The following is an 18,585-nucleotide window of genomic DNA, read 5'->3' as shown; positions in this document are numbered from 1 at the left end:
ACATTAAATCTGGGGACCTTAAAGTTGACGATGTCTAAAAGTTCTAAATAAACATTATGAAGCGAATCCATCACGTTTAATGCAGTTTGAACGGTCGAGATCCTGTTATCAAACGTCTTGCCCACGGCGTAGAGGTCAAAGGTCACGTGACCTTGATGATGATTCATCGTAACCATGACATTAAACTGCAGGAGAAGACACGACGCAAACAAGCCGATAAAGACTCTGGAGAGGTTTTAATTATTTCCCAATTCCACATAAAACAAATATTAAAAAAAGGTAGAGCGCTCTCTCGAGCCCCGCCTCCCAACATCATCATCATCATCATCGTCGCTCCAGCTGCGTCTGGACAGTTTTTAAAATAAAAAGACCCGTTCATAGGAGAACGAGCAGAACGGGGGGGAACCAGGACAGAAATAAAAACAACAGAAGAAGAAGGGAAACACTCCAGCAAAATAATGGAGGCTTTTTGAATTCCTACTTTTTGAAAAGTCCTCAAACTAAACGAATGTCACCGAACACACGACGGAAAAAAACAAACAGAACCAAAATGAGGATCTTCTTGATGCAAGAGCTGGTAGTTATTAATGTGTAGGTCTGCACATTTCATCCAATGACATGAGCCAGTGTGTGTGTGTGTGTGTGTGTCTCAGAGCTGCAGGGCACAGAACTGCTGGTACATGGCCAGGATGTGAAGGTCCAGCTCGGCAGTGAACAGCAGGTTCTCCAGGGTTCCCATGTACTGCTGGATGGTCACGTGGTGCTGCGGAGACGAGGAGATCAAAGGTCACCGGGACACGCACAGCCTGTGTGTGTGTGTGTGTGTGCGTGTGTGTGTGTGTTACCATGAGGAAGACCTGCTGCAGCCGCTCGATGCAGTTCTTGTACCACGGCGTGCTGATGTCCACGATGCCCGTCTCACAGCGGCCCAGATGCTCCGTCAACAACATGATGAAACGCTGCAATCAATAAACAGGGAAACATTTTAAAGACGTTGTCGTGTCTTCATCTGAATCATAAAGTTAGACGTCTAAAGTTACGGTTCTATGTATTGGGTCTATAATGGAGCCACATTTGGTGAGTGTGAGCATTGATAATACCACGAATAACGCGCCCAGTGTACAAAATAAAAATCCCGAAAAAACAAGAAAAAAGATCCCGAAGAAACAAATGAATTCATTAAGAAAAAAGAAATGAAGAAAAAAATCTTGACTCAAAAATCAAATCACGAAGAAGAAAAGAAAGTCACAAAGACAAAAAAATGAAAAAGAAAGAAAGAAAAAATAAATAAAGAAAAAATAAAAAAAATCCCAAAGAAGAAAACAAATTCTTAACCCTTGTGTTGCCTTCGGGTCATTTTGACCCGAATCAATATTACACCCTCCCCCCGCCTTAGGATTAATTTGACCCCATTCAATGTTTAATGTCGGTGTTCTTTCGGTAGTCAACAAACAAACATAAAGTGCCTCACACTTAAACTTGGAAAACAATATTAATTCTAATAATTTTCTGGAGGTTTTAATTGCTGGCGTCAAATTGAACCCAAAGGGTAAAATATGTTAGTAAATATAAAGGTAACAGGAGGGTGAAACATTGAATCGGGTCAAAATGACCCTAAGGCAACACAAGGGTTAAAGAAAAAAGAAAAATCACGAAAGAACAAAGAAAATAATACATGAAAAAGAAAAAAAGAAATCATGAAGAAGAATAAAAATCTTTGCGTATCCGATCGCCTCTTTAAAGGCGAAAGCTGCCGGCCTCGGTACCTGGAAGATGACGAGGAAGAGGTTCTTCTGCTCGCTCTGGGCCGACTCCACCTTCTCCTGCAGCCGGTCGATCTGCTCCTCCAGCTGGCCCTCCTCGTCCTCGCTGTTCTTGTCCATGTCCTCCTCGTCCCCGCTGTCCTTCTGCTGCTCCACAAACAAACACAGGCATGAAGCCCCGCCCCCTTCTCCACCGTCAGCTCAGTGTCACCGATGGCGGGCGGAGGACGAGGTCTTCACCCTCTTGTGCTGCTGCTTCTCCAGCTTGTCTTTGGCCTCCTCCAACTCCTGCTGGATCTTCTGGACGTGTTTGTTCATCTTCCGGATGGTCGAGTGCAGAATCTCCCAAACGAAGAGTCTGGATGGAAGGAAGAGGAGGAGGAGGAGGAGGAAGAGGAGGATGAGAGTCGTTTGGGAGGCGGACCGGGATGTGAAAGTGCCGTCGCCGCGTCGGCGTTCCCGCCTCACCTGCTGAACTCGTGGGCCATGTCCTGGGAGAACAGCCAGTTGGCCACGGCGGCGCAGTCCACGATCTGGGTCCGGATCATCTTGTCCACCAGCACGGCGATCATCTGGCAGAGACGCACCGCCGGGTCACCAACGCGGGTCACCAACAATGTGCCCCCCCCCCCCACCCGGGGAGTGTGTGTGTGCGTACCTGCGGGTGGTTCCTCCACGCCTCATACACCACCTTCAGGATGTGCAGCTTGCCCTCGTCGCACTCCGTCAGGACCTTCAAGATCTCGTGGAACCTGGAGGAGCGGAGAGCAGCGAGGAGAGAGAGAGAGGAGGAGAGAGAGAGGGGAGAGAGAGGCGATCAACGAAAAGCTGATTCAGGTTTAGGATGATTTCACATTGTTTTTACCCAGAGGAGTTACAGAGTTACAGATGTTTCGGGGGCAGTTTTTTCCCCACTGACTGAAACCCAGGAGCATTTAAAAATAACTTGGGGGAACTTTTGGAAACTTGTGAAATAACGTTTAACCTTCGTTCAAAAATAATAAATATACTTATTTAGGCTTACAGGATATGAGCAGTTGTCATTAAAAAAATGGCAATAATAAGATTATTAGGCAGTAATAAGATTATTAGGTAGTAGTCTACAGATTCAAAGTGTTTTCTTAGATTTTTTTTAACAAAAAACAAACAGAAACCATGAATCAGACAATCATATAAAAATGTTATTCTTATTTCTTTGTGGTTAATTATTATTATTACTTTTTTTTTTACAATTATATATACAGGACTGTCTCAGAAAATTAGAATATTGTGATAAAGTTCTTTATTTTCTGTAATGCAATTAAAAAAACAAAAATGTCATGCATTCTGGATTCATTACAAATCAACTGAAATATTGCAAGCCTTTTATTTTTTTATATTGCTGATTATGGCTTACAGCTTAAGAAAACTCTAAAATCCTATCTCATAAAATTTTAATATTTCCTCAGACCAAGTAAAAAAAAAGATTTATAACAGCTGAGTGTTTGTCAAGGCTCAGGAAACCCTTGCAGGTGTTTTGAGTTAATTAGACAATTCAAGTGATTTGTTTAATACCCTACTAGTATACTTTTTCATGATATTCTAATATTTAGAGATAGGATATTTGAGTTTTCTTAAGCTGTAAGCCATAATCAGCAATAAATCAGAATAAAAGGCTTGCAATATTTCAATTGATTTGTAATGAATCCAGAATGCATGACATTTTTGTTTTTTTAATTGCATTACAGAAAATAAAGAACTTCATCACAATATTCTAATTTTCTGAGACAGTCCTGTATATATATTTCATAATTCAAAATTATATTTATTGCTTTTTGTGTGTATCTACCGAGTACAGGCAATACAGAAAGGACACACACAACACAGAACTAAATGCTATTAAATTATCATAATTATTAGAGGACATCTTGGGGCTATTAATAACTCCTTAATAACTAAGGATGGGTTAAATGCAGAGAACTAATTTCCCCTTAGGGATTAATAAAAGTGTATATTCTTTATTTGTTGATATCAGGGGCAACTTTATATTTCTTGGGGGCATTTTTTCTCTCCTGAGTTTTCGACGCTGATTTCAGCTCAAGATCAAATAATAATAATAATCCTTTATGCGTCACACCGCGGGGAACATGAGCAGTGGAGCGAGCAACGAGAGTAGAACAAATAAATAAAACTAACAGTCAAACAGTGATGGTAAAAGAAATAAACGGTCAACTGTAAAGCTAGAAAATACGATATAATCATATATATATAAATATATAATGATATACAGGACTGTCGTTCTTTATTTCATTCTGGATTCATTACAAATCAACTGAAATATTGCAAGCCTTTTATTCTTTTAATATTGCTGATTAGCACAGCTTAAGAAAACTCTAAATCCTATCTCATAAAATTGTAATATTTCCTCAGACCAAGTAAAAAAAAGATTTATAACAGCTGAGTGTTTGTCAAGGCTCAGGAAACCCTTGCAGGTGTTTGAGTTAATTAGACAATTCAAGTGATTTGTTTAATACCCTACTAGTATACTTTTTCATGATATTCTAATATTTAGAGATAGGATATTTGAGTTTTCTTAAGCTGTAAGCCATAATCAGCAATAAATCAGAATAAAAGGCTTGCAATATTTCAGTTGATTTGTAATGAATCCAGAATGCATGACATTTTTGTTTTTTTAATTGCATTACAGAAAATAAAGAACTTCATCACAATATTCTAATTTTCTGAGACAGTCCTGTATATATATATGTACTTATATTTAAAAAGGCAAACATTCAGGCGTGGCCCCTCCCCCCTCGAGCAGCCGACGACGCCCAGACTCGCTCTTGTTTTAACGTGAACTTTTGCTCGCTATATTAACACGTTTTGGGCCGTTTGTTTGCCTGTTTCCTCACCATGAGGCCCCGGGTCGTTTTTATAGAGGCGGATGCCCAGAAACGCCCGAACACAACGAAATACGACGGACTGAAAACACCTCACTCTTTGGTGATGGAGAGGAATAATTGTAATACGAATCTTTTCATTGTTGTCCTACTCACTGAGTCTTTAATCTCCATCATCCGAGAGGACAGAGGAGCCACACCGAGGACGACGGGGGAAACATTAAACGCCTCGACGTCACTTACTTGCCGAGGGCGCTGAAGGAGTGGCTGAAGGATTTGGCCGCCAGGTGGAGCAGCGTCTGCAGGAACACGTCGATCTTCAGAGGGTTGAAGCTCTCGCCCTCATCTGGAGGGAGACACACAGGAGTTCTCTCTCTCTCTCTCTCCAAGAAACACACAAACAAAATACCCGAGACGGTGGAATAAAACACGAGGAGGCTTACCATCGTCGTCCTCCTGGTTGGGGTTGGGCACGTCTTTGAGGATGGTCAGGATCTCCTCGTTGGACGCCCGGTTCTTTATGGCGTTTCCCACGGTGATGGACGCCGGGTAACCTGGCAACGAAGCTGAGAGGCGGACACGTCTTACCGCGTGTGCTCGTGACGGAGAGAAGACGCATCGATCCGACAACCCCTCTCCTCCCGAGCATTCACAAAGTGTTCCTACCGGCGCTCTCGTCCTCGTACTTGTACTTGAAGAGGGGTTCGGCCGGGATGAGCGCCGAGAAGGTCGCGGGCATGATGTCCACCATCCGCTGATGGTACGAGAGTCTGCAGGGAAACGCACGGCGGTCAACGTCTCGAGGAGGAAGAGCAGCAGAGCTGTGACTCGTCACAGAACAGAGAACGGTCACGTGAAAAAGTCCAGACTATTGAAGTGGAAACACACTCTCTCGGTCGGTTGACAGAGATCCTAAATAATATAACACACTCCAACAGATCAGATTTGATCTTTACGGTTCCAGTGAATTCTTTGAAGAGACGCGGAAGCCTTTTATTAACTATTTGAGCAACAGGAGAACTAAGAGGCCCCCCCCCTTTTCCTAATTACCTTTGCATTGAAAATGCGGAAGGTTATGTTTTGATCACCGTGTATTTATTTATTTGTATTTATATTTATTTGTTACTCGCATAACTCAAAAAGTATTAAACCGAATCGCATGCAATTTGGTGGGATGATTGGTAATTATCCAGGGACCATTTGATTAGATTTTGGGATGATCGGGTCAAAGGTCAAGGTCATGAAACGGTCAAAATCTTCTTTGAACCGCATGAAATTTGGTGGGATGATCGGTAATTATCCGGGGACCATTTGATTACATTTTGGGATCGATCGGGTCAAAGGTCAAAATCTTCTTTTTACCATAGCGCGGTCAATTTTCATCCAATTGGCATGCAACTAATGCCAACATGTGGCGACGGTATGCGCTCTACCGAGTGCCCGTTCTAGATTTGCATTTGTTTGTATGTAGTTATGTTTCCACGTCTTAATTCCTGCTCTATTTAAATGTGCTTTAAGCTGTTATCGTGGTTGTTCATTGTGTATGAAGTGTGTGTATAGTGACGGCGGGTCACCGTTACACATGTCGTGTGTACCCTGCCTACTTGGGGGGGGTGGCGTTACTCTTCATTCCTGCATGTGTTTGCAACATCAATAAAAAAGAGATTTAAACAAGAAACCACAAATGTGACGGATGAATACCTCATACTCTTCTCCAGAACCTCTTTGACAAACTTGGGCTTGGGCTTCTCCAGATCCACCGTCAGGCAGTCAGACCTGAGAGAGAGGGAGAGAGGACACGTGATCACACGTCGTCACGGTAACGTCGACAACCGGCTGCTAGGGAAGCTCTGGCTCCGCCCACTCACCAGTCATCCCAGCTCCATCGAAACTGGAAGTTGCTCAAGTGATGAGAAAACCAGTTGATTAGTCTACAAATGGAAAAGAAAGAAAGGGAAGCGGTGAATCAGACGGCAGCTCTCTCACCCCGCCGGTAGACGTGGGCGTGCCGCTGGGTTACCGGTCGATGCAGCTGGTGTTCATGGTTTCCAGCCTCATGTACAGCATCTCTGTGGCTTGGGCCAGCTGACAGGCGAGTTAACGAAAGAACTCCAGCTGTGGTTAGAGCTCCTGAGTAAACACACGGCATCTTATAGAAACACTGATGATGATATATATACTATTCAAAAAGTTTGGAATGACTTAGAAATGTCCTTATCTTTCAAAGAAAAGCAGTGTTTTTATCAATGCAGATCACATTAAATGAATCATAAATCCTCTCTCTACATAGTTAATGTGTAGATGACTCTTCTCTGGTGTGTAATGAAGTCTCTACAGAGGTGTGTAGAGGCCCATCTCCAGTGTTCTGATGGTACATTGTGTTATCGCCTTAGAAGACTAGCGGAGGGGTAGAAAACCCTAGCAAACCCTTTTTATGTGAGCACAGCTGAAAACAGTTATGCTGGTGAGAGAAGCTATAAAACTGGCCTTCCTTTGAGCCACAAGAAGAACAACATTAATATTTACTTTAAAAATCTTTCTTTTTTTAACCTTGTCTTGACTATAGTTTATATTCATTCTGCAATTCATTTGATAAATAAAAGTGAGTTTTCATGGAAAACACCAGATTGTCTGTGATAAAAGCGTCCGTTTACGCCGCCGCGGTCCATCCTGAACATTCAGCTCTGTGGAGTTCCGCCGCGGGTTAAAACTCGATCTCGAACACGACGTAAACACTCGAGGATACGACTTGCGGCAGCGAGCCCGGCTGCAGCTTGCACAGCTCGATGAGCAGCGTGGTGTACATGACGTCGATGTGGGGCGGAGTCGGCAGCTGGAAAAGTTCTCCGAAGATCACCTGGGAGAAAAGAAAACAAGAAACATAAATATATTTAAATCTACTATTATCACAGGCAATCTTCAGCATGCGACCTGTAAATAATAACGGCGTACCTCCACGATGTGATAGTTGAGCGGGATTTTGTTCTTCCCGGGGTAGCTCAGCAACTGGGCCGCGCTAAAAGGGAACGAAAGAAGGAGAAGAGCAGAAGCGTTAAGAGCGTTCGGTCGGACCCGGCGGAGGCGGAGCTCCGGCACGCACCACGTCTTCCTCTCTTTCCAGTGAGTGTGGATGATGCAGTGCAGGTTCTCCTCGATGACGTATCTCTCCACAGAATGGCTGCCGGGCATCACGGGACCCTGAGCACAAAGCGACACGGCGTTCAACAACAGGCGGCACACTCCCCTCTTCCTCTTCCTCGTGAAGCCGGGCGGTGGCGCGCGTACCTCGGGGGCGTCGGTGTAGTCGAACATGCGGAAGATGACCCGGGGCATGGGGTACTGGGCGCCGGGCATGTGGCCCGGCGGGGTGAAGGGGGGCAGGTTGTGCTGCAGGGCCTCGCACAGCACGCTGTCGAAGGCGATGTACGGACGCAGGATGTGGCGCTCCTGCCAGCGGTCTTTCTTCAGCTTCTGGATCTGAGCCCAGAGGCAGTCCAGGTACTGGGGAGGGACAGCGGAGACAGAGTGTCACACACACACATAGACACACACACACACACACACACACACGCAAAGCCTTCAAGTGATTTGCAGCACTTGTGATTTTCAGCCATTTCCATAATGAATCGAACGTGTTTATCTCTGTAGCACCACGAGCTAAAACTATTTAACCTCATCATGCTAATTAAAATTATAATAATCCATTTCATTTATATAGCGCTTTTTAAGATACTCAAAGACACTTCACACGTCACGTTTTAAACACCGTGGACTCGGCTACGGGGAGAAACTCAAGGCTAAGCGTCTCGCTCAAGGACACATCGACTTGAGCGGGTATTGAACCGCCGACCTCCTGATTGAAAGACGGACCTGCCGACCCAGTCGCCCCAAGATGTGCATGTTTTTGTTTCTTAATTTATCATTTCTGTTTCTTCCATGCATCTTTTAAAAGCGCGATACAAATAAAACACGTCATCATTATAATAATGACGATCATCAAAACAACGAAGGGGGGAGATGTCGCTCCGCCGCCCGCCTCTCACCTCCTCTTGTGGGTGGGGCTTCTCCGCTGTCCACACCCGCAGCATGGCAACGTGCGCCTTCGCTCGACCCCTAAAGGACACAGACCCGCGTTAGGACCCTGAACAAAGAGCTGGTCGATGGAGGCGGAGAGAGAGAGGCGGCGTCTTACTTGAGGTAGGCCTCGATCTGGCCGAGGAGCCGGTCCATCTCCATGTCCTTCTTCTCGTAGAGCTCCTTGCCGACCCACGGCAGACAGCACAGAACCACGTACACAAACCAGTCGGACCGGACCTGAAGGCGCAGACTGTTACCTTCAAATTGACTCACATATTTTACCCTCGGGGTCAATTTGACCGGAGCAATTAAAACCTCCAGAAAATGATTAGAATTAATATTGTTTCCCAAGTTTAAGCGTCAGGTACTTTATGTTTGTTTGTTGACTACCTAAATAGCCCTTTAAAGAAATAATGAAGTTGATATTTCTTATATGTTTTACACAGTGAAAAACAGCCTGGGGTCAAATTGACCCCAAAGAGCACCGATGGGTACGAGTTGTGTTCAGGACAGTGAAAACATATCGTCATGTACATTTGATGTTTTTCCAGTTGTCCCCAATAAATTAGGAAGTCATGAAATATGAAGCAAAAAAAATTATGTCAATCACTTATTTAGAGACGTTAAACATTGAATGGGGTCAAATTGACCCCAAAGGTAACAGGAGGGTTAAGAGAAAGATAAATCTAAATTAGATGAGATTAACTTTGAAATATAGTTTACACTTTCTTTAATCTTCTACTTCAGCTTCATGACTGTGTTTACAGATTAATAAACGGGGTTCACGAACTCCTCGTTTACCGACGTGTCGTTAAGCAAACAGCACGATCACCCCCCCTCTCCCCCGTACCTGAGGTACATCTTCCTCTTGAGTAACACTGATGAAGTTTTCAAACATGGCCACCATTGACGGTGCAGCGATCACGTGGCAGTTGACAAGGTCGGACAGGAAACGCACCTACGGAAAGACGACAGAGTGGAACAATTAAATAAACTAGAACGGGCACTCGGTAGAGCGCATACCTTCGCACATCACAAGATTGGGCATTGGATTATGAACATGTTGGCATTAGTTGCATGCCAATTGGATAGAAACTGACCGCGCTATGGTAAAAATTAGATTTTGACCTTTTCATGACCTTGACCTTGACCTCTGACCCGATCGATCCCAAAATCTAATCAAATGGTCCCCGGATAATAACCAATCATCCCACCAAATTTCATGCGATTCGGTTTAATACTTTTTGACTTATGCGAATAACACGCACGCATACAAATACACGGCGATCAAAACATTACCTTCCGCATTCTCAATGCGAAAGTAACAAATCAGACGCGAGAATCAGTTTAGTTGCGTGAAAATAAGATCCGGTCTTACCAAGTAAACGGCTTCGTTGTACAAGTTGTTTTTCAGCGTCTCCTTCAGTTGTCTGATCATCGCCTCCACGAACTCGCCCCCAAAGTTGTAGTTCCGGGCGTTCAAGAGCCCGACTAACGTCGTGTACACGCTCAGCTTCTCGGGCAGGATGCGGGCGCTGTCGCGGAAACACGACTCGGTGAGAAGAGCAACGCGGATGCTTCGAAAGAGGGAGACGGTGAGCGGCGCTGCGGACTTACACGGAGCATAAAATGCGCAGGATTTTGTTTTTGTAGTTCGGAAGGTCGGCCTCCAACACGCCCGCCAGGCCCTCCAAGTTGCTCTCCAGGGACGACGTACTCTGCGAAGAAAGTTATGAACAAAATGAAGCAGTTTAGTTTGTTTCATCTGGATTACGGTGCATTTGTAGAGCAGCCGACTGGTGACGACGGCCTCGAGATAGAACGTTAAGCGCGGCGGAGTTTCCTCTTTACCTTCTCCCCGACTCGACATATCAGTGACTCCAGGCGGTCTTCGATCTCAATGGGCTCCGAGGTCCTCCTCCTCTTGTGTGCCTGACCCCCTGGAAGGGTGAAATAAAACGACCAAATAATCAAATACCGACTGGAATGGAAACCCGAGCTGAGAGAGCGACCTGAACGCACCATTGATTGGGATATCCACCCCAAAACGGAAAAACCAAACAAGCTTTGTATTGTGATACACAGCCCAGTTCTTACAACTTTTACAACCACATTTACATACAAAGACCCGAGACAAAAGGTCACCATCTGGTTAATCAATTAAACTTGTGTCATTAACACGAAGAAGTGTAACATAACACTCAGTTTCTGGAGTATTCTTTCAAATTGCGTAGCTGGGAAAGTCCTGCTCTTTAACAGGATACATAAAACACCAACAGCAATCAAACTAATTATTTTTGTGTCCATACATTTATATATAATTCATTCATTTGGGCAAAAACCATGTAAAAGCAGCCAGACCGAAATCATGTTTTAGGGTGGATTTCCCACCTTATTAACGGTTAAGTTAATCAATAAGTACACTACTTTTTCAGTGGATCACATACAACCGTCTGGAGGACAGAACACAGTATATTATATTAATTTTTATTGTATATATTTTCCGTTTTAGTCTGTCATTTTAGTTTGTCTGTCATTTATATCTACTATATATTTAAATTATTAAAAAGCGTAACTGACGTTTACGATACCAGTTCACTGAAAAATCAAATATTCACGGATAATAACCGTGTTGGTACCCACAAGGACAGGGAAACCCCGAAGCTTCGTTAATGATAATATCATCTTTAGGGTGAGATTAACCTCTCCGACGGTCGCTAGCTGTTAGCCGAGTAGCTCGCGATACACATGTAACGTCCACTAACCCTCATTATCGCTGTCGCTGTGTCGTCTTCGAGACATTTTCTTCTTTTTTATATTTGTAGTTGTAACACTCCGCTTAATTCGACGAGGCAAGAGGATGTGAAACTTTCTTTTTTATCCGATAAGTCAGCTTCTAGACCGCTCAGCCTGGCCGCTGCTCGGAGTGCCGAAAAAAAATAACAGCGGTCGGATTCAAGTGAAGCACATCCGGATCAACCGGAAGTTGCGCCGTTCTTTTCCGTCCGATGTTTACCGCTTGTTTTGTTTTTTTCTTCTTCTTCGGCTGCAGGTTTAGTGATCGTTTGATGTGAACCGCCAATAAACCTTCAAAGAAGAAAATGAAGAATAGTTCGATGTGTATAATGTAAATATAGTCATGTTTAATGTTTAGTCAATATCTGGTCAGCGTTGAATGTCTTGGTGATGCGTTGCAACAGTTTCAGACTACAACTTAGCGAAATACTTGTTTTCTAGCTAACTAAGCTAATGTATAGTATTTTAAAGAGATTTAATCATTTTAAAAAACATGGCAGCGGATGGAACACCTTGTTCAGGGTTCATGGATTGGGAGCTTGAAACGTCGACATGTAATGGACTTAAACAGGAGAAACAACTGTGTGCCTCTCAAAGGAGGTGCTACAGCTTATGCAGGAGGAAGGTGAGTGACAACACATCTGACTTTTCTTTACTTTAAATACATTCAAATATTATTTATTTAATGATATAATATGATCCATTGTACACAAAGCAATTACACAATAGAGCTAGGTATATATTTGATGTAATTGTGGCATTATAAGTATCTGTATGTATGTCAGCTAACTAACAATAAATAAAAGAAGAAACAAATAGTCACATTACAAAAAGTTTACTGTTCAACTGTAAAATGTCCTATTTATGTATCTTGCTAGAAGGTTGCATCTATAAAAAAACATATCAATACGCTGTTAGAATTCTGGTTATAGTTGGTTCAATATGGAAGATGATGATTTATGTTTTTTGTTGTTGTTATTGGTTTTTTTTTAAATGTATTTATTTTTTCTTCCTTGTCTGATTGTCCCTATAGGTGGTTGTTTTGCAATTTTTTATTTATTCGGTTTTGATTGTCTGGTGTAACTTGTAAAAACTTAAAATAAAATGATTGAAAGAAATTCTATTATTATATAATATATTAAAAATATAATAATATACATATAAAATAATATAGATTTATATATATTAATATATTATATATAATATATATATATATATATTAATATATACATATATAGTCATTAATGTTATATATACATTATATAATATATTAATATATAGTAATTATCTATATATATTATATACATATTTATCTATAAAATGTATATATTATATATAAATATATATAATAATTATTGTTATATATATATATAAATATATATTGAAAATATGATGTCCTTAATCCTACTAAAATGTGTTAAAGTAATCTGACCCTTTCTTTCCTTCTTCAAGTCGTTTTCCGCCTTCGTGGCCTCCAAGACGGACGGCGGCGGCGCGGAGGCAGGAAGCCCGTCTTGGCGCTGCTGTAGCCAGACCTTCAGCGAACACTCTGCCGTTCACAAACACGTGGCCAGGACCCACGACGCTGAGATACGACAGCTCACACAGGCCGCATACGAGCATTTGTTAAGCCGGCTGAAAGAAGAAGAAGAAGAGGCTGAAACGCAGCGGCGGACCGAGCGTGAGGCCGAGCCGGTGGACATTTCCGCCTGGATTCCTGAAACTGGTCACGTCTCTGAGGAGCAACTTCAGAAGTACGGGTCAAACTTCTACCCTCCTGTCATACTATCCATTTAATTTAATTCATTTTATACAGCCCAATATCACAAATTAGGGGAATATCCATCTTAAAAGCCTGCAAAAAAAACATAATTAAACAAAAATGCTGATGACAATATCTGCATTTTTAAATAGACACTGATGTCTCTCAATGTCATTCTTCTTCTTCAGGGGTCCAGGCAAGGTGCTCCTCTTCTATCGTTACTGTCGGGTGGAGGATCCTCATCTCCTCCGGGCTTGGCAGGAAGCTTTGTGTGAGAAGCTCCACCTGACGGGCAAGGTGAGCACGCCTCTGATCCTGGATCAGCCTGGGAGGAGAAGAAAAGAGACCCAAGACTTTGAAATGTAACTAAATGCATGACTACTTCTTCTTCTTCTTCTTCTTCCTTCTTCTTCTTCTCCTTCATCTTCTTCTTCTTCCTCCTTCTTCTTCTTCTTTGTCTTCCTCTTCATCCTCCTTCTTCTTCTTCTCCTTCATCTTCTTCTTCCTCCTTCTTCTTCTTCTTTGTCTTCCTCTTCATCCTCCTTCTTATTCTTCGTCTTCTTTGTCTTCCTCTTCCTCCTCCTTCTTCTTCGTCTTCTTCTTCTTTGTCTTCCTCTTCATCCTCCTTCTTCTTCGTCTTCTTTGTCTTCCTCTTCCTCCTCCTTCTTCGTCTTCTTCTTCTTTGTCTTCCTCTTCATCCTCCTTCTTCGTCTTCTTCTTTGTCTTCCTCTTCATCCTCCTTCATCTTCTTCTTCGTCTTCTTCTTTGTCTTCCTCTTCATCCTCCTTCTTCTGTCTTCCTCTTCATCCTTCTTCTTCGTCTTCTTCTTTGTCTTCCTCTTCATCCTCCTTCTTCTTTGTCTTCCTCCTCCTTCTTCTTCTTTGTCTTCCTCCTCCTCCTTCTTCTTCTTCCTCTTACCTCCTCCCTCCTCCTCCTCCTTCCTTCTTCGTCTTCATCTTCTTTTTCTTCTTCCTCTTACCTTCTTCTTCTTCTTCTTCAGGTGCGGCTGGCGACCGAAGGCATCAACGGGACGGTGGGTGGCACCAACGCGGCCGCGGACCTTTATATCGACGCGATGCGTTCACACCCGCTCTTCAAGATGGAGAGGGAGGATTTTAAGGTCGGACACGTTGAATGATTCCGTTGACTGGAAGAAGCCAGCGTCGTAAATAAAGCATGTAAACACAGATAGAAAAGGTTATGTGTAGCAGGGGAGGACATTTACACATTTTTCCCCCACTGACTGAAATCCAGGGGCATTTAAAAATAAATTGGGGGAACCTTTTGAATAACATTTTACCTTTGTTCAAAAATAATAAATATACTTATTTAGGCTTACAGGATATGAGTAATTGTCATAAACATTCTAATAATAAGACTATTAGGCATAAGTCTACAGATTCAAAGTGTCTTTCAACAAAAAAAAACAGAAAACATAAATCAGACGATTATATTCAATTTTATTCTTATTTATTTGTGTTTATTTCTTGTTATAATATTTTCTTTAACAATTATAACTTATTTTGTAATTTTTTTTTATAATTCAACATTATATTTATTGATGTTTTGTGTGTGTTTCAACCTAGTACAGGCAATACAGATAGGACACACACAACAAAGAACAAAAACAAAACGCTATTAAATTATCATAATTATTCGAGGAAGTTATTCTGGCATTTTTTTCTCCTGGTGGCATCAGGGGCAAAATATATATTTCTTTGGGGCAGTTTCGCCCTCGTGTATTTCTGACGCTGTGTGTATGTATTTGTTTGATAATTTCACTTAAAAATGTTGCACTTAACTTCTTAATTAAAGGAGAAAATACGTATTGACTTCACACAGGTTTATACAGTCACAGGCTTCACCAGGTGGTTACTTCATAGAGAACGTTTATTTATTTTTTAATTACCAGACAACATGCTGGATCATAATTTGGCTCCGCCATCAGAATATACCAATATGCCTGTTTTTTATTATATATAAATAACATTACATGTGTGTTTTCAGACAAGTGATGGCGGCCCAGAGTGTTTTAAGGACATGAAGGTCGGGGTCTATAAGGAAATCGTCCCGATGGGAATGGATCCAGATGTTATTTCCTACCAGCTGGCAGGTAAAATAATATGTTGGTATTATCCTAATGCCTATGAATGTATTATTGATTGTATTCTTTGCATATGTACAGTGGTATAATTGTGTTACTCTCTGAGGTCTTTGAACAGCTGGTGGGTCTCTGCTCTCAGGGGAACATCTGGAGCCGGAGGAGTTTCATAAAGAAGTTCAGGCTCTGCTGGCGGGAGGCGACTCGAGCCGCGGCACCGTCCTGCTGGACTGCCGCAACTTCTACGAGAGTAAGATTGTGAGTAGAACTTCAAAACAGTTCCCGAGGTTATATTAGATGTTAGAATACGATTGTTTGTTTGATTTCAACCGTTTGTGCTTCATCAATACCAAATAAAATACTATGTTTAATACAGGGTTCAAACATATCCATGACCTTTCCATGACTTTTCCATGACCTATCCATGACCTTTCCATGACTTTTCCATGACCTTTCCATGACCTATCCATGACTTTTCCATGACCTATCCATGACCTTTCCATGACTTTTCCATGACCTTTCCATGACTTTTCCCAATGACATTTTCATGAGCTTTCCATGACCGTACCTTGACTTTTCCCAATGAATTTTCCATGATTTTTCCCAATGACTTTTCCATGACCTTACCTTGACCGTACCTGGACTTTTCCCAATGAATTTTCCATGACCTTTCCATGACCGTACCTGGACTTTTCCAAATGACTTTTCCATGACCGTAGCTTGACTTTTCCCAATGAATTTGCCATGACCTTTCCATTACTTTTCCCAATGACTTTTCCATGACCTTACCTTGACTTTTCCATGACCTTTCCATTACTTTTCCCAATGACCTTACAATGACCTTTCCATTACTTTTCCCAATGACTTTTCCATGACCTTACCATGACTTTTCCATGACCTTTCCGGGACCTTTCCCAGGTTGTATCGTGTGACCGTGATTATTTTTGCATCGCTCCAGGGGCAGTTCACTCAGTGTCTGGCGCCGAGCATCCGCAAGTTCAGCTACTTCCCGGACTACGTGGACCAGAACCTGGACCTGTTCCGGGACAAGAAGGTGTTGATGTACTGCACGGGAGGGATCCGCTGCGAGCGCGGCTCCGCCTACCTCCGCTCCAAAGTAACGCCGACTCCAAGGACGACTAAAGGAAGAAATCAAACGGGACCCGGCTCACGGGACGGGCTTTTAATGGCAGATGTGTGTGTGTGTGTGTGTGTGTGTGCGTGTGTGTGTTCGTGTGTTCTCGTAGGATGTGTGTAAAGAGGTGTACCAGCTGAAAGGTGGAATCCACAACTACCTGGAGCGATTCCCGGAGGGTTTCTATCGAGGGAAGCTCTTTGTGTTCGATGAGCGCTTCTCCATCTCCGCCAACGAGGACGTCATCTCAGGTCAGGCCTCCTTCATCATCTCGTGTTTTTAATGCTTTCATTGCTATTTTAATTCATATTAATAACTTTACTTTATTTATGATAATGCACAATATATCATACTTTATTTATGATAATGCACAATATGATATACAGGGATACAAAAACAGCTATTTTATATTTGTGTGTGTTAGTCAGTTTACAGTAAAGAAGAAAACTGGAAAAATAAAAGTAAATAAATAAAAGATACAAATAATAAAAGGCAAAATAACAAATCATTATAATAATAATAATGAATAATAAAACAGTTGAAATGAAAGGTTGCCATCATTCAAACTTCTACCTCAAGTTTATGAACTATAAACGTTACACTGATATATTGCATTTGCACATACATATTTTGCTTGTATTTATATATATATACATTGCTGTACATCTTTGAATCTAAATATATATTTATACATAAATATTCCTTTTTTAATTATAAATTATTTATTTATTTATTAAATTATACATTTCTATTATAAATGGTGTATAAGTATGCATATTTAATTTGTTGACTTTCTGCAATGCAAATACACTTAGTTATCACCTTGTTTATACTTTTATTCCGTCTGTATATTTAATATTGCTATTGTATTTTTCTTAATGTTTTTTTATCATAAAAAATAAGAATTTCTGTATACTTTTTATTGTATTTTTTATTTGTATTACTGCCCCACTGAGGGACTAATTAAGGATTATCTCATTTTATAATTAATAAAATATTCCTCACAATTAACTTGCCAAACATTTACTAAATTATAAATAAGGATAAAAAACAATAAGACTGACTTCCACTTGTATTTAAATCTGAACTATAATTAATTTAATTTAATAATTTAATTTTTTACAGTAACTTCTCTTTTGAGGTACTTTTGAGTATTTCCATTCGGTGCTATACTTTTAAACGTCTTTTAAAGATTTGACATATAAAAAAAAGAGTTTTATGGAATAAGCAAAGGAAAGTTCCGTGTCTCCCCCGCATGTAGCGTGAAGCTACTCTAACCCTGAGTAGCGTGAAGAAAGTGCCGAGTAAGCAACCCGCCGGTCGCCTCTCTTCCAGACTGCAGGTACTGCGGCGGCCCCTGGGACCGGTACCAGCTCTGCTCCACCGAGTTCTGCCGCCAGCTGGTTCTGTCCTGTCCCGCCTGCAGACGGGACGGCGGACGCACCGCCTGCTGCCCCGCCTGCCAGAGCAAAGGCCGGGCGCCGCACCGCAGGGAGGAGTGCGACTGCACCGACGGACGGCCCAGAATCCCTCGGGACGCGTAGGACGTCCAACGCGCCTCAGCCACGGGAAACGAAAAGAATCCCAGGGACGCTGGAAAATAATGCTTTTTAAAACAGTCCACCACTTCCCGTGTCCACCGTGTGGCGCTAGAGGACGTGCAATCTCTATATCAACTGGAGACGACCTCATGTAAATGTCATGTAAATCTTTAAAAGACAGGTGGCCCCCGATGTCGTCTAGGATTAGTGGGAGGTGCCCAGTTTATTTTTTTAAAGTTATGAATTTGTATATGACTTTTGGGATTTAAGTCCGTTTTTATTGTTTCTAAAGAGATTTTTTATTTTTACGCTGGTCGTCCGTGAGTCTGATGTTTGAGGATAAAACCATCTTTAATTGAGAAGATTTAAGAATGCATCTGTTTAATTAAAGGATAAAAAATAAATAATGAACTGATATGTTAACTTATAAGTGTGTGTGTGTGTGCTTTGTGTAAAAAAAAAAAGAAGGATTTCATTGTTTTTTTTATCATTATTCTGGCAATTATTCATGTTAATTGCCTGCTTTTTTTT

At 41.8% G+C, this 18,585-nt stretch overlaps 2 protein-coding genes across 2 annotated transcripts; one reads left to right on the top strand and one right to left on the bottom strand.

Annotated features, from left to right (window-relative positions):
• Positions 1–217: 217 nt before the first annotated feature.
• On the bottom strand, positions 218–11,654 carry LOC130209568 (nuclear cap-binding protein subunit 1). Its single transcript, XM_056439313.1, has 23 exons — positions 11,485–11,654; positions 10,571–10,659; positions 10,337–10,437; positions 10,098–10,254; positions 9,570–9,677; positions 8,835–8,956; positions 8,686–8,755; positions 7,928–8,143; positions 7,743–7,840; positions 7,595–7,658; positions 7,389–7,499; positions 6,663–6,727; positions 6,511–6,573; positions 6,344–6,418; positions 5,309–5,412; positions 5,086–5,208; positions 4,886–4,988; positions 2,422–2,515; positions 2,232–2,335; positions 2,004–2,121; positions 1,767–1,910; positions 846–959; positions 218–763 (listed from the first exon to the last, which is right to left on the bottom strand). The coding sequence occupies exons 1-23, from the start codon at positions 11,519–11,521 to the stop codon at positions 650–652; spliced, it is 2,394 nt and encodes a 797-aa protein (XP_056295288.1). The 5' UTR covers positions 11,522–11,654; the 3' UTR covers positions 218–649.
• Positions 11,655–11,755: 101 nt separating this feature from the next.
• LOC130209417 (thiosulfate sulfurtransferase/rhodanese-like domain-containing protein 2) lies at positions 11,756–18,484 on the top strand. Its single transcript, XM_056439058.1, has 9 exons — positions 11,756–12,140; positions 12,968–13,269; positions 13,466–13,574; positions 14,278–14,397; positions 15,285–15,390; positions 15,521–15,636; positions 16,337–16,495; positions 16,626–16,764; positions 17,849–18,484. Exons 1-9 carry the CDS (start codon positions 12,009–12,011, stop codon positions 18,055–18,057), a joined length of 1,392 nt encoding a protein of 463 aa, XP_056295033.1. The 5' UTR covers positions 11,756–12,008; the 3' UTR covers positions 18,058–18,484.
• The last annotated feature ends 101 nt before the right edge of the window (positions 18,485–18,585 follow it).

This window comes from Pseudoliparis swirei, chromosome 19, assembly GCF_029220125.1.
Source record: "Pseudoliparis swirei isolate HS2019 ecotype Mariana Trench chromosome 19, NWPU_hadal_v1, whole genome shotgun sequence".
Classification (NCBI taxonomy): domain Eukaryota; kingdom Metazoa; phylum Chordata; class Actinopteri; order Perciformes; family Liparidae; genus Pseudoliparis; species Pseudoliparis swirei.
The sequence above is the reverse complement of the archived record's forward strand: the minus strand, read 5'-3'. Positions and strand labels throughout refer to the sequence as shown.

Bases quoted from the DNA above. Each gene is read 5' to 3' on its own strand.
- LOC130209568 (XM_056439313.1), bottom strand. From the start codon at position 11,521: ATGTCTCGAAGACGACACAGCGACAGCGATAATGAGG. The intron at 2,516-4,885 runs GTAAGTGACGTC...CCGCTCCTCCAG, and splicing joins TCCTTCAGCGCCCTCGGCAA to GTTCCACGAGATCTTGAAGG. The intron at 960-1,766 runs GTACCGAGGCCG...TATTGATTGCAG, and splicing joins TCTTCCTCGTCATCTTCCAG to CGTTTCATCATGTTGTTGAC.
- LOC130209417 (XM_056439058.1), top strand. From the start codon at position 12,009: ATGGCAGCGGATGGAACACCTTGTTCAGGGTTCATGGATTGGGAGCTT. The intron at 13,270-13,465 runs GTACGGGTCAAA...CTTCTTCTTCAG, and splicing joins TCTGAGGAGCAACTTCAGAA to GGGTCCAGGCAAGGTGCTCC. The intron at 16,765-17,848 runs GTCAGGCCTCCT...CCTCTCTTCCAG, and splicing joins CAACGAGGACGTCATCTCAG to ACTGCAGGTACTGCGGCGGC.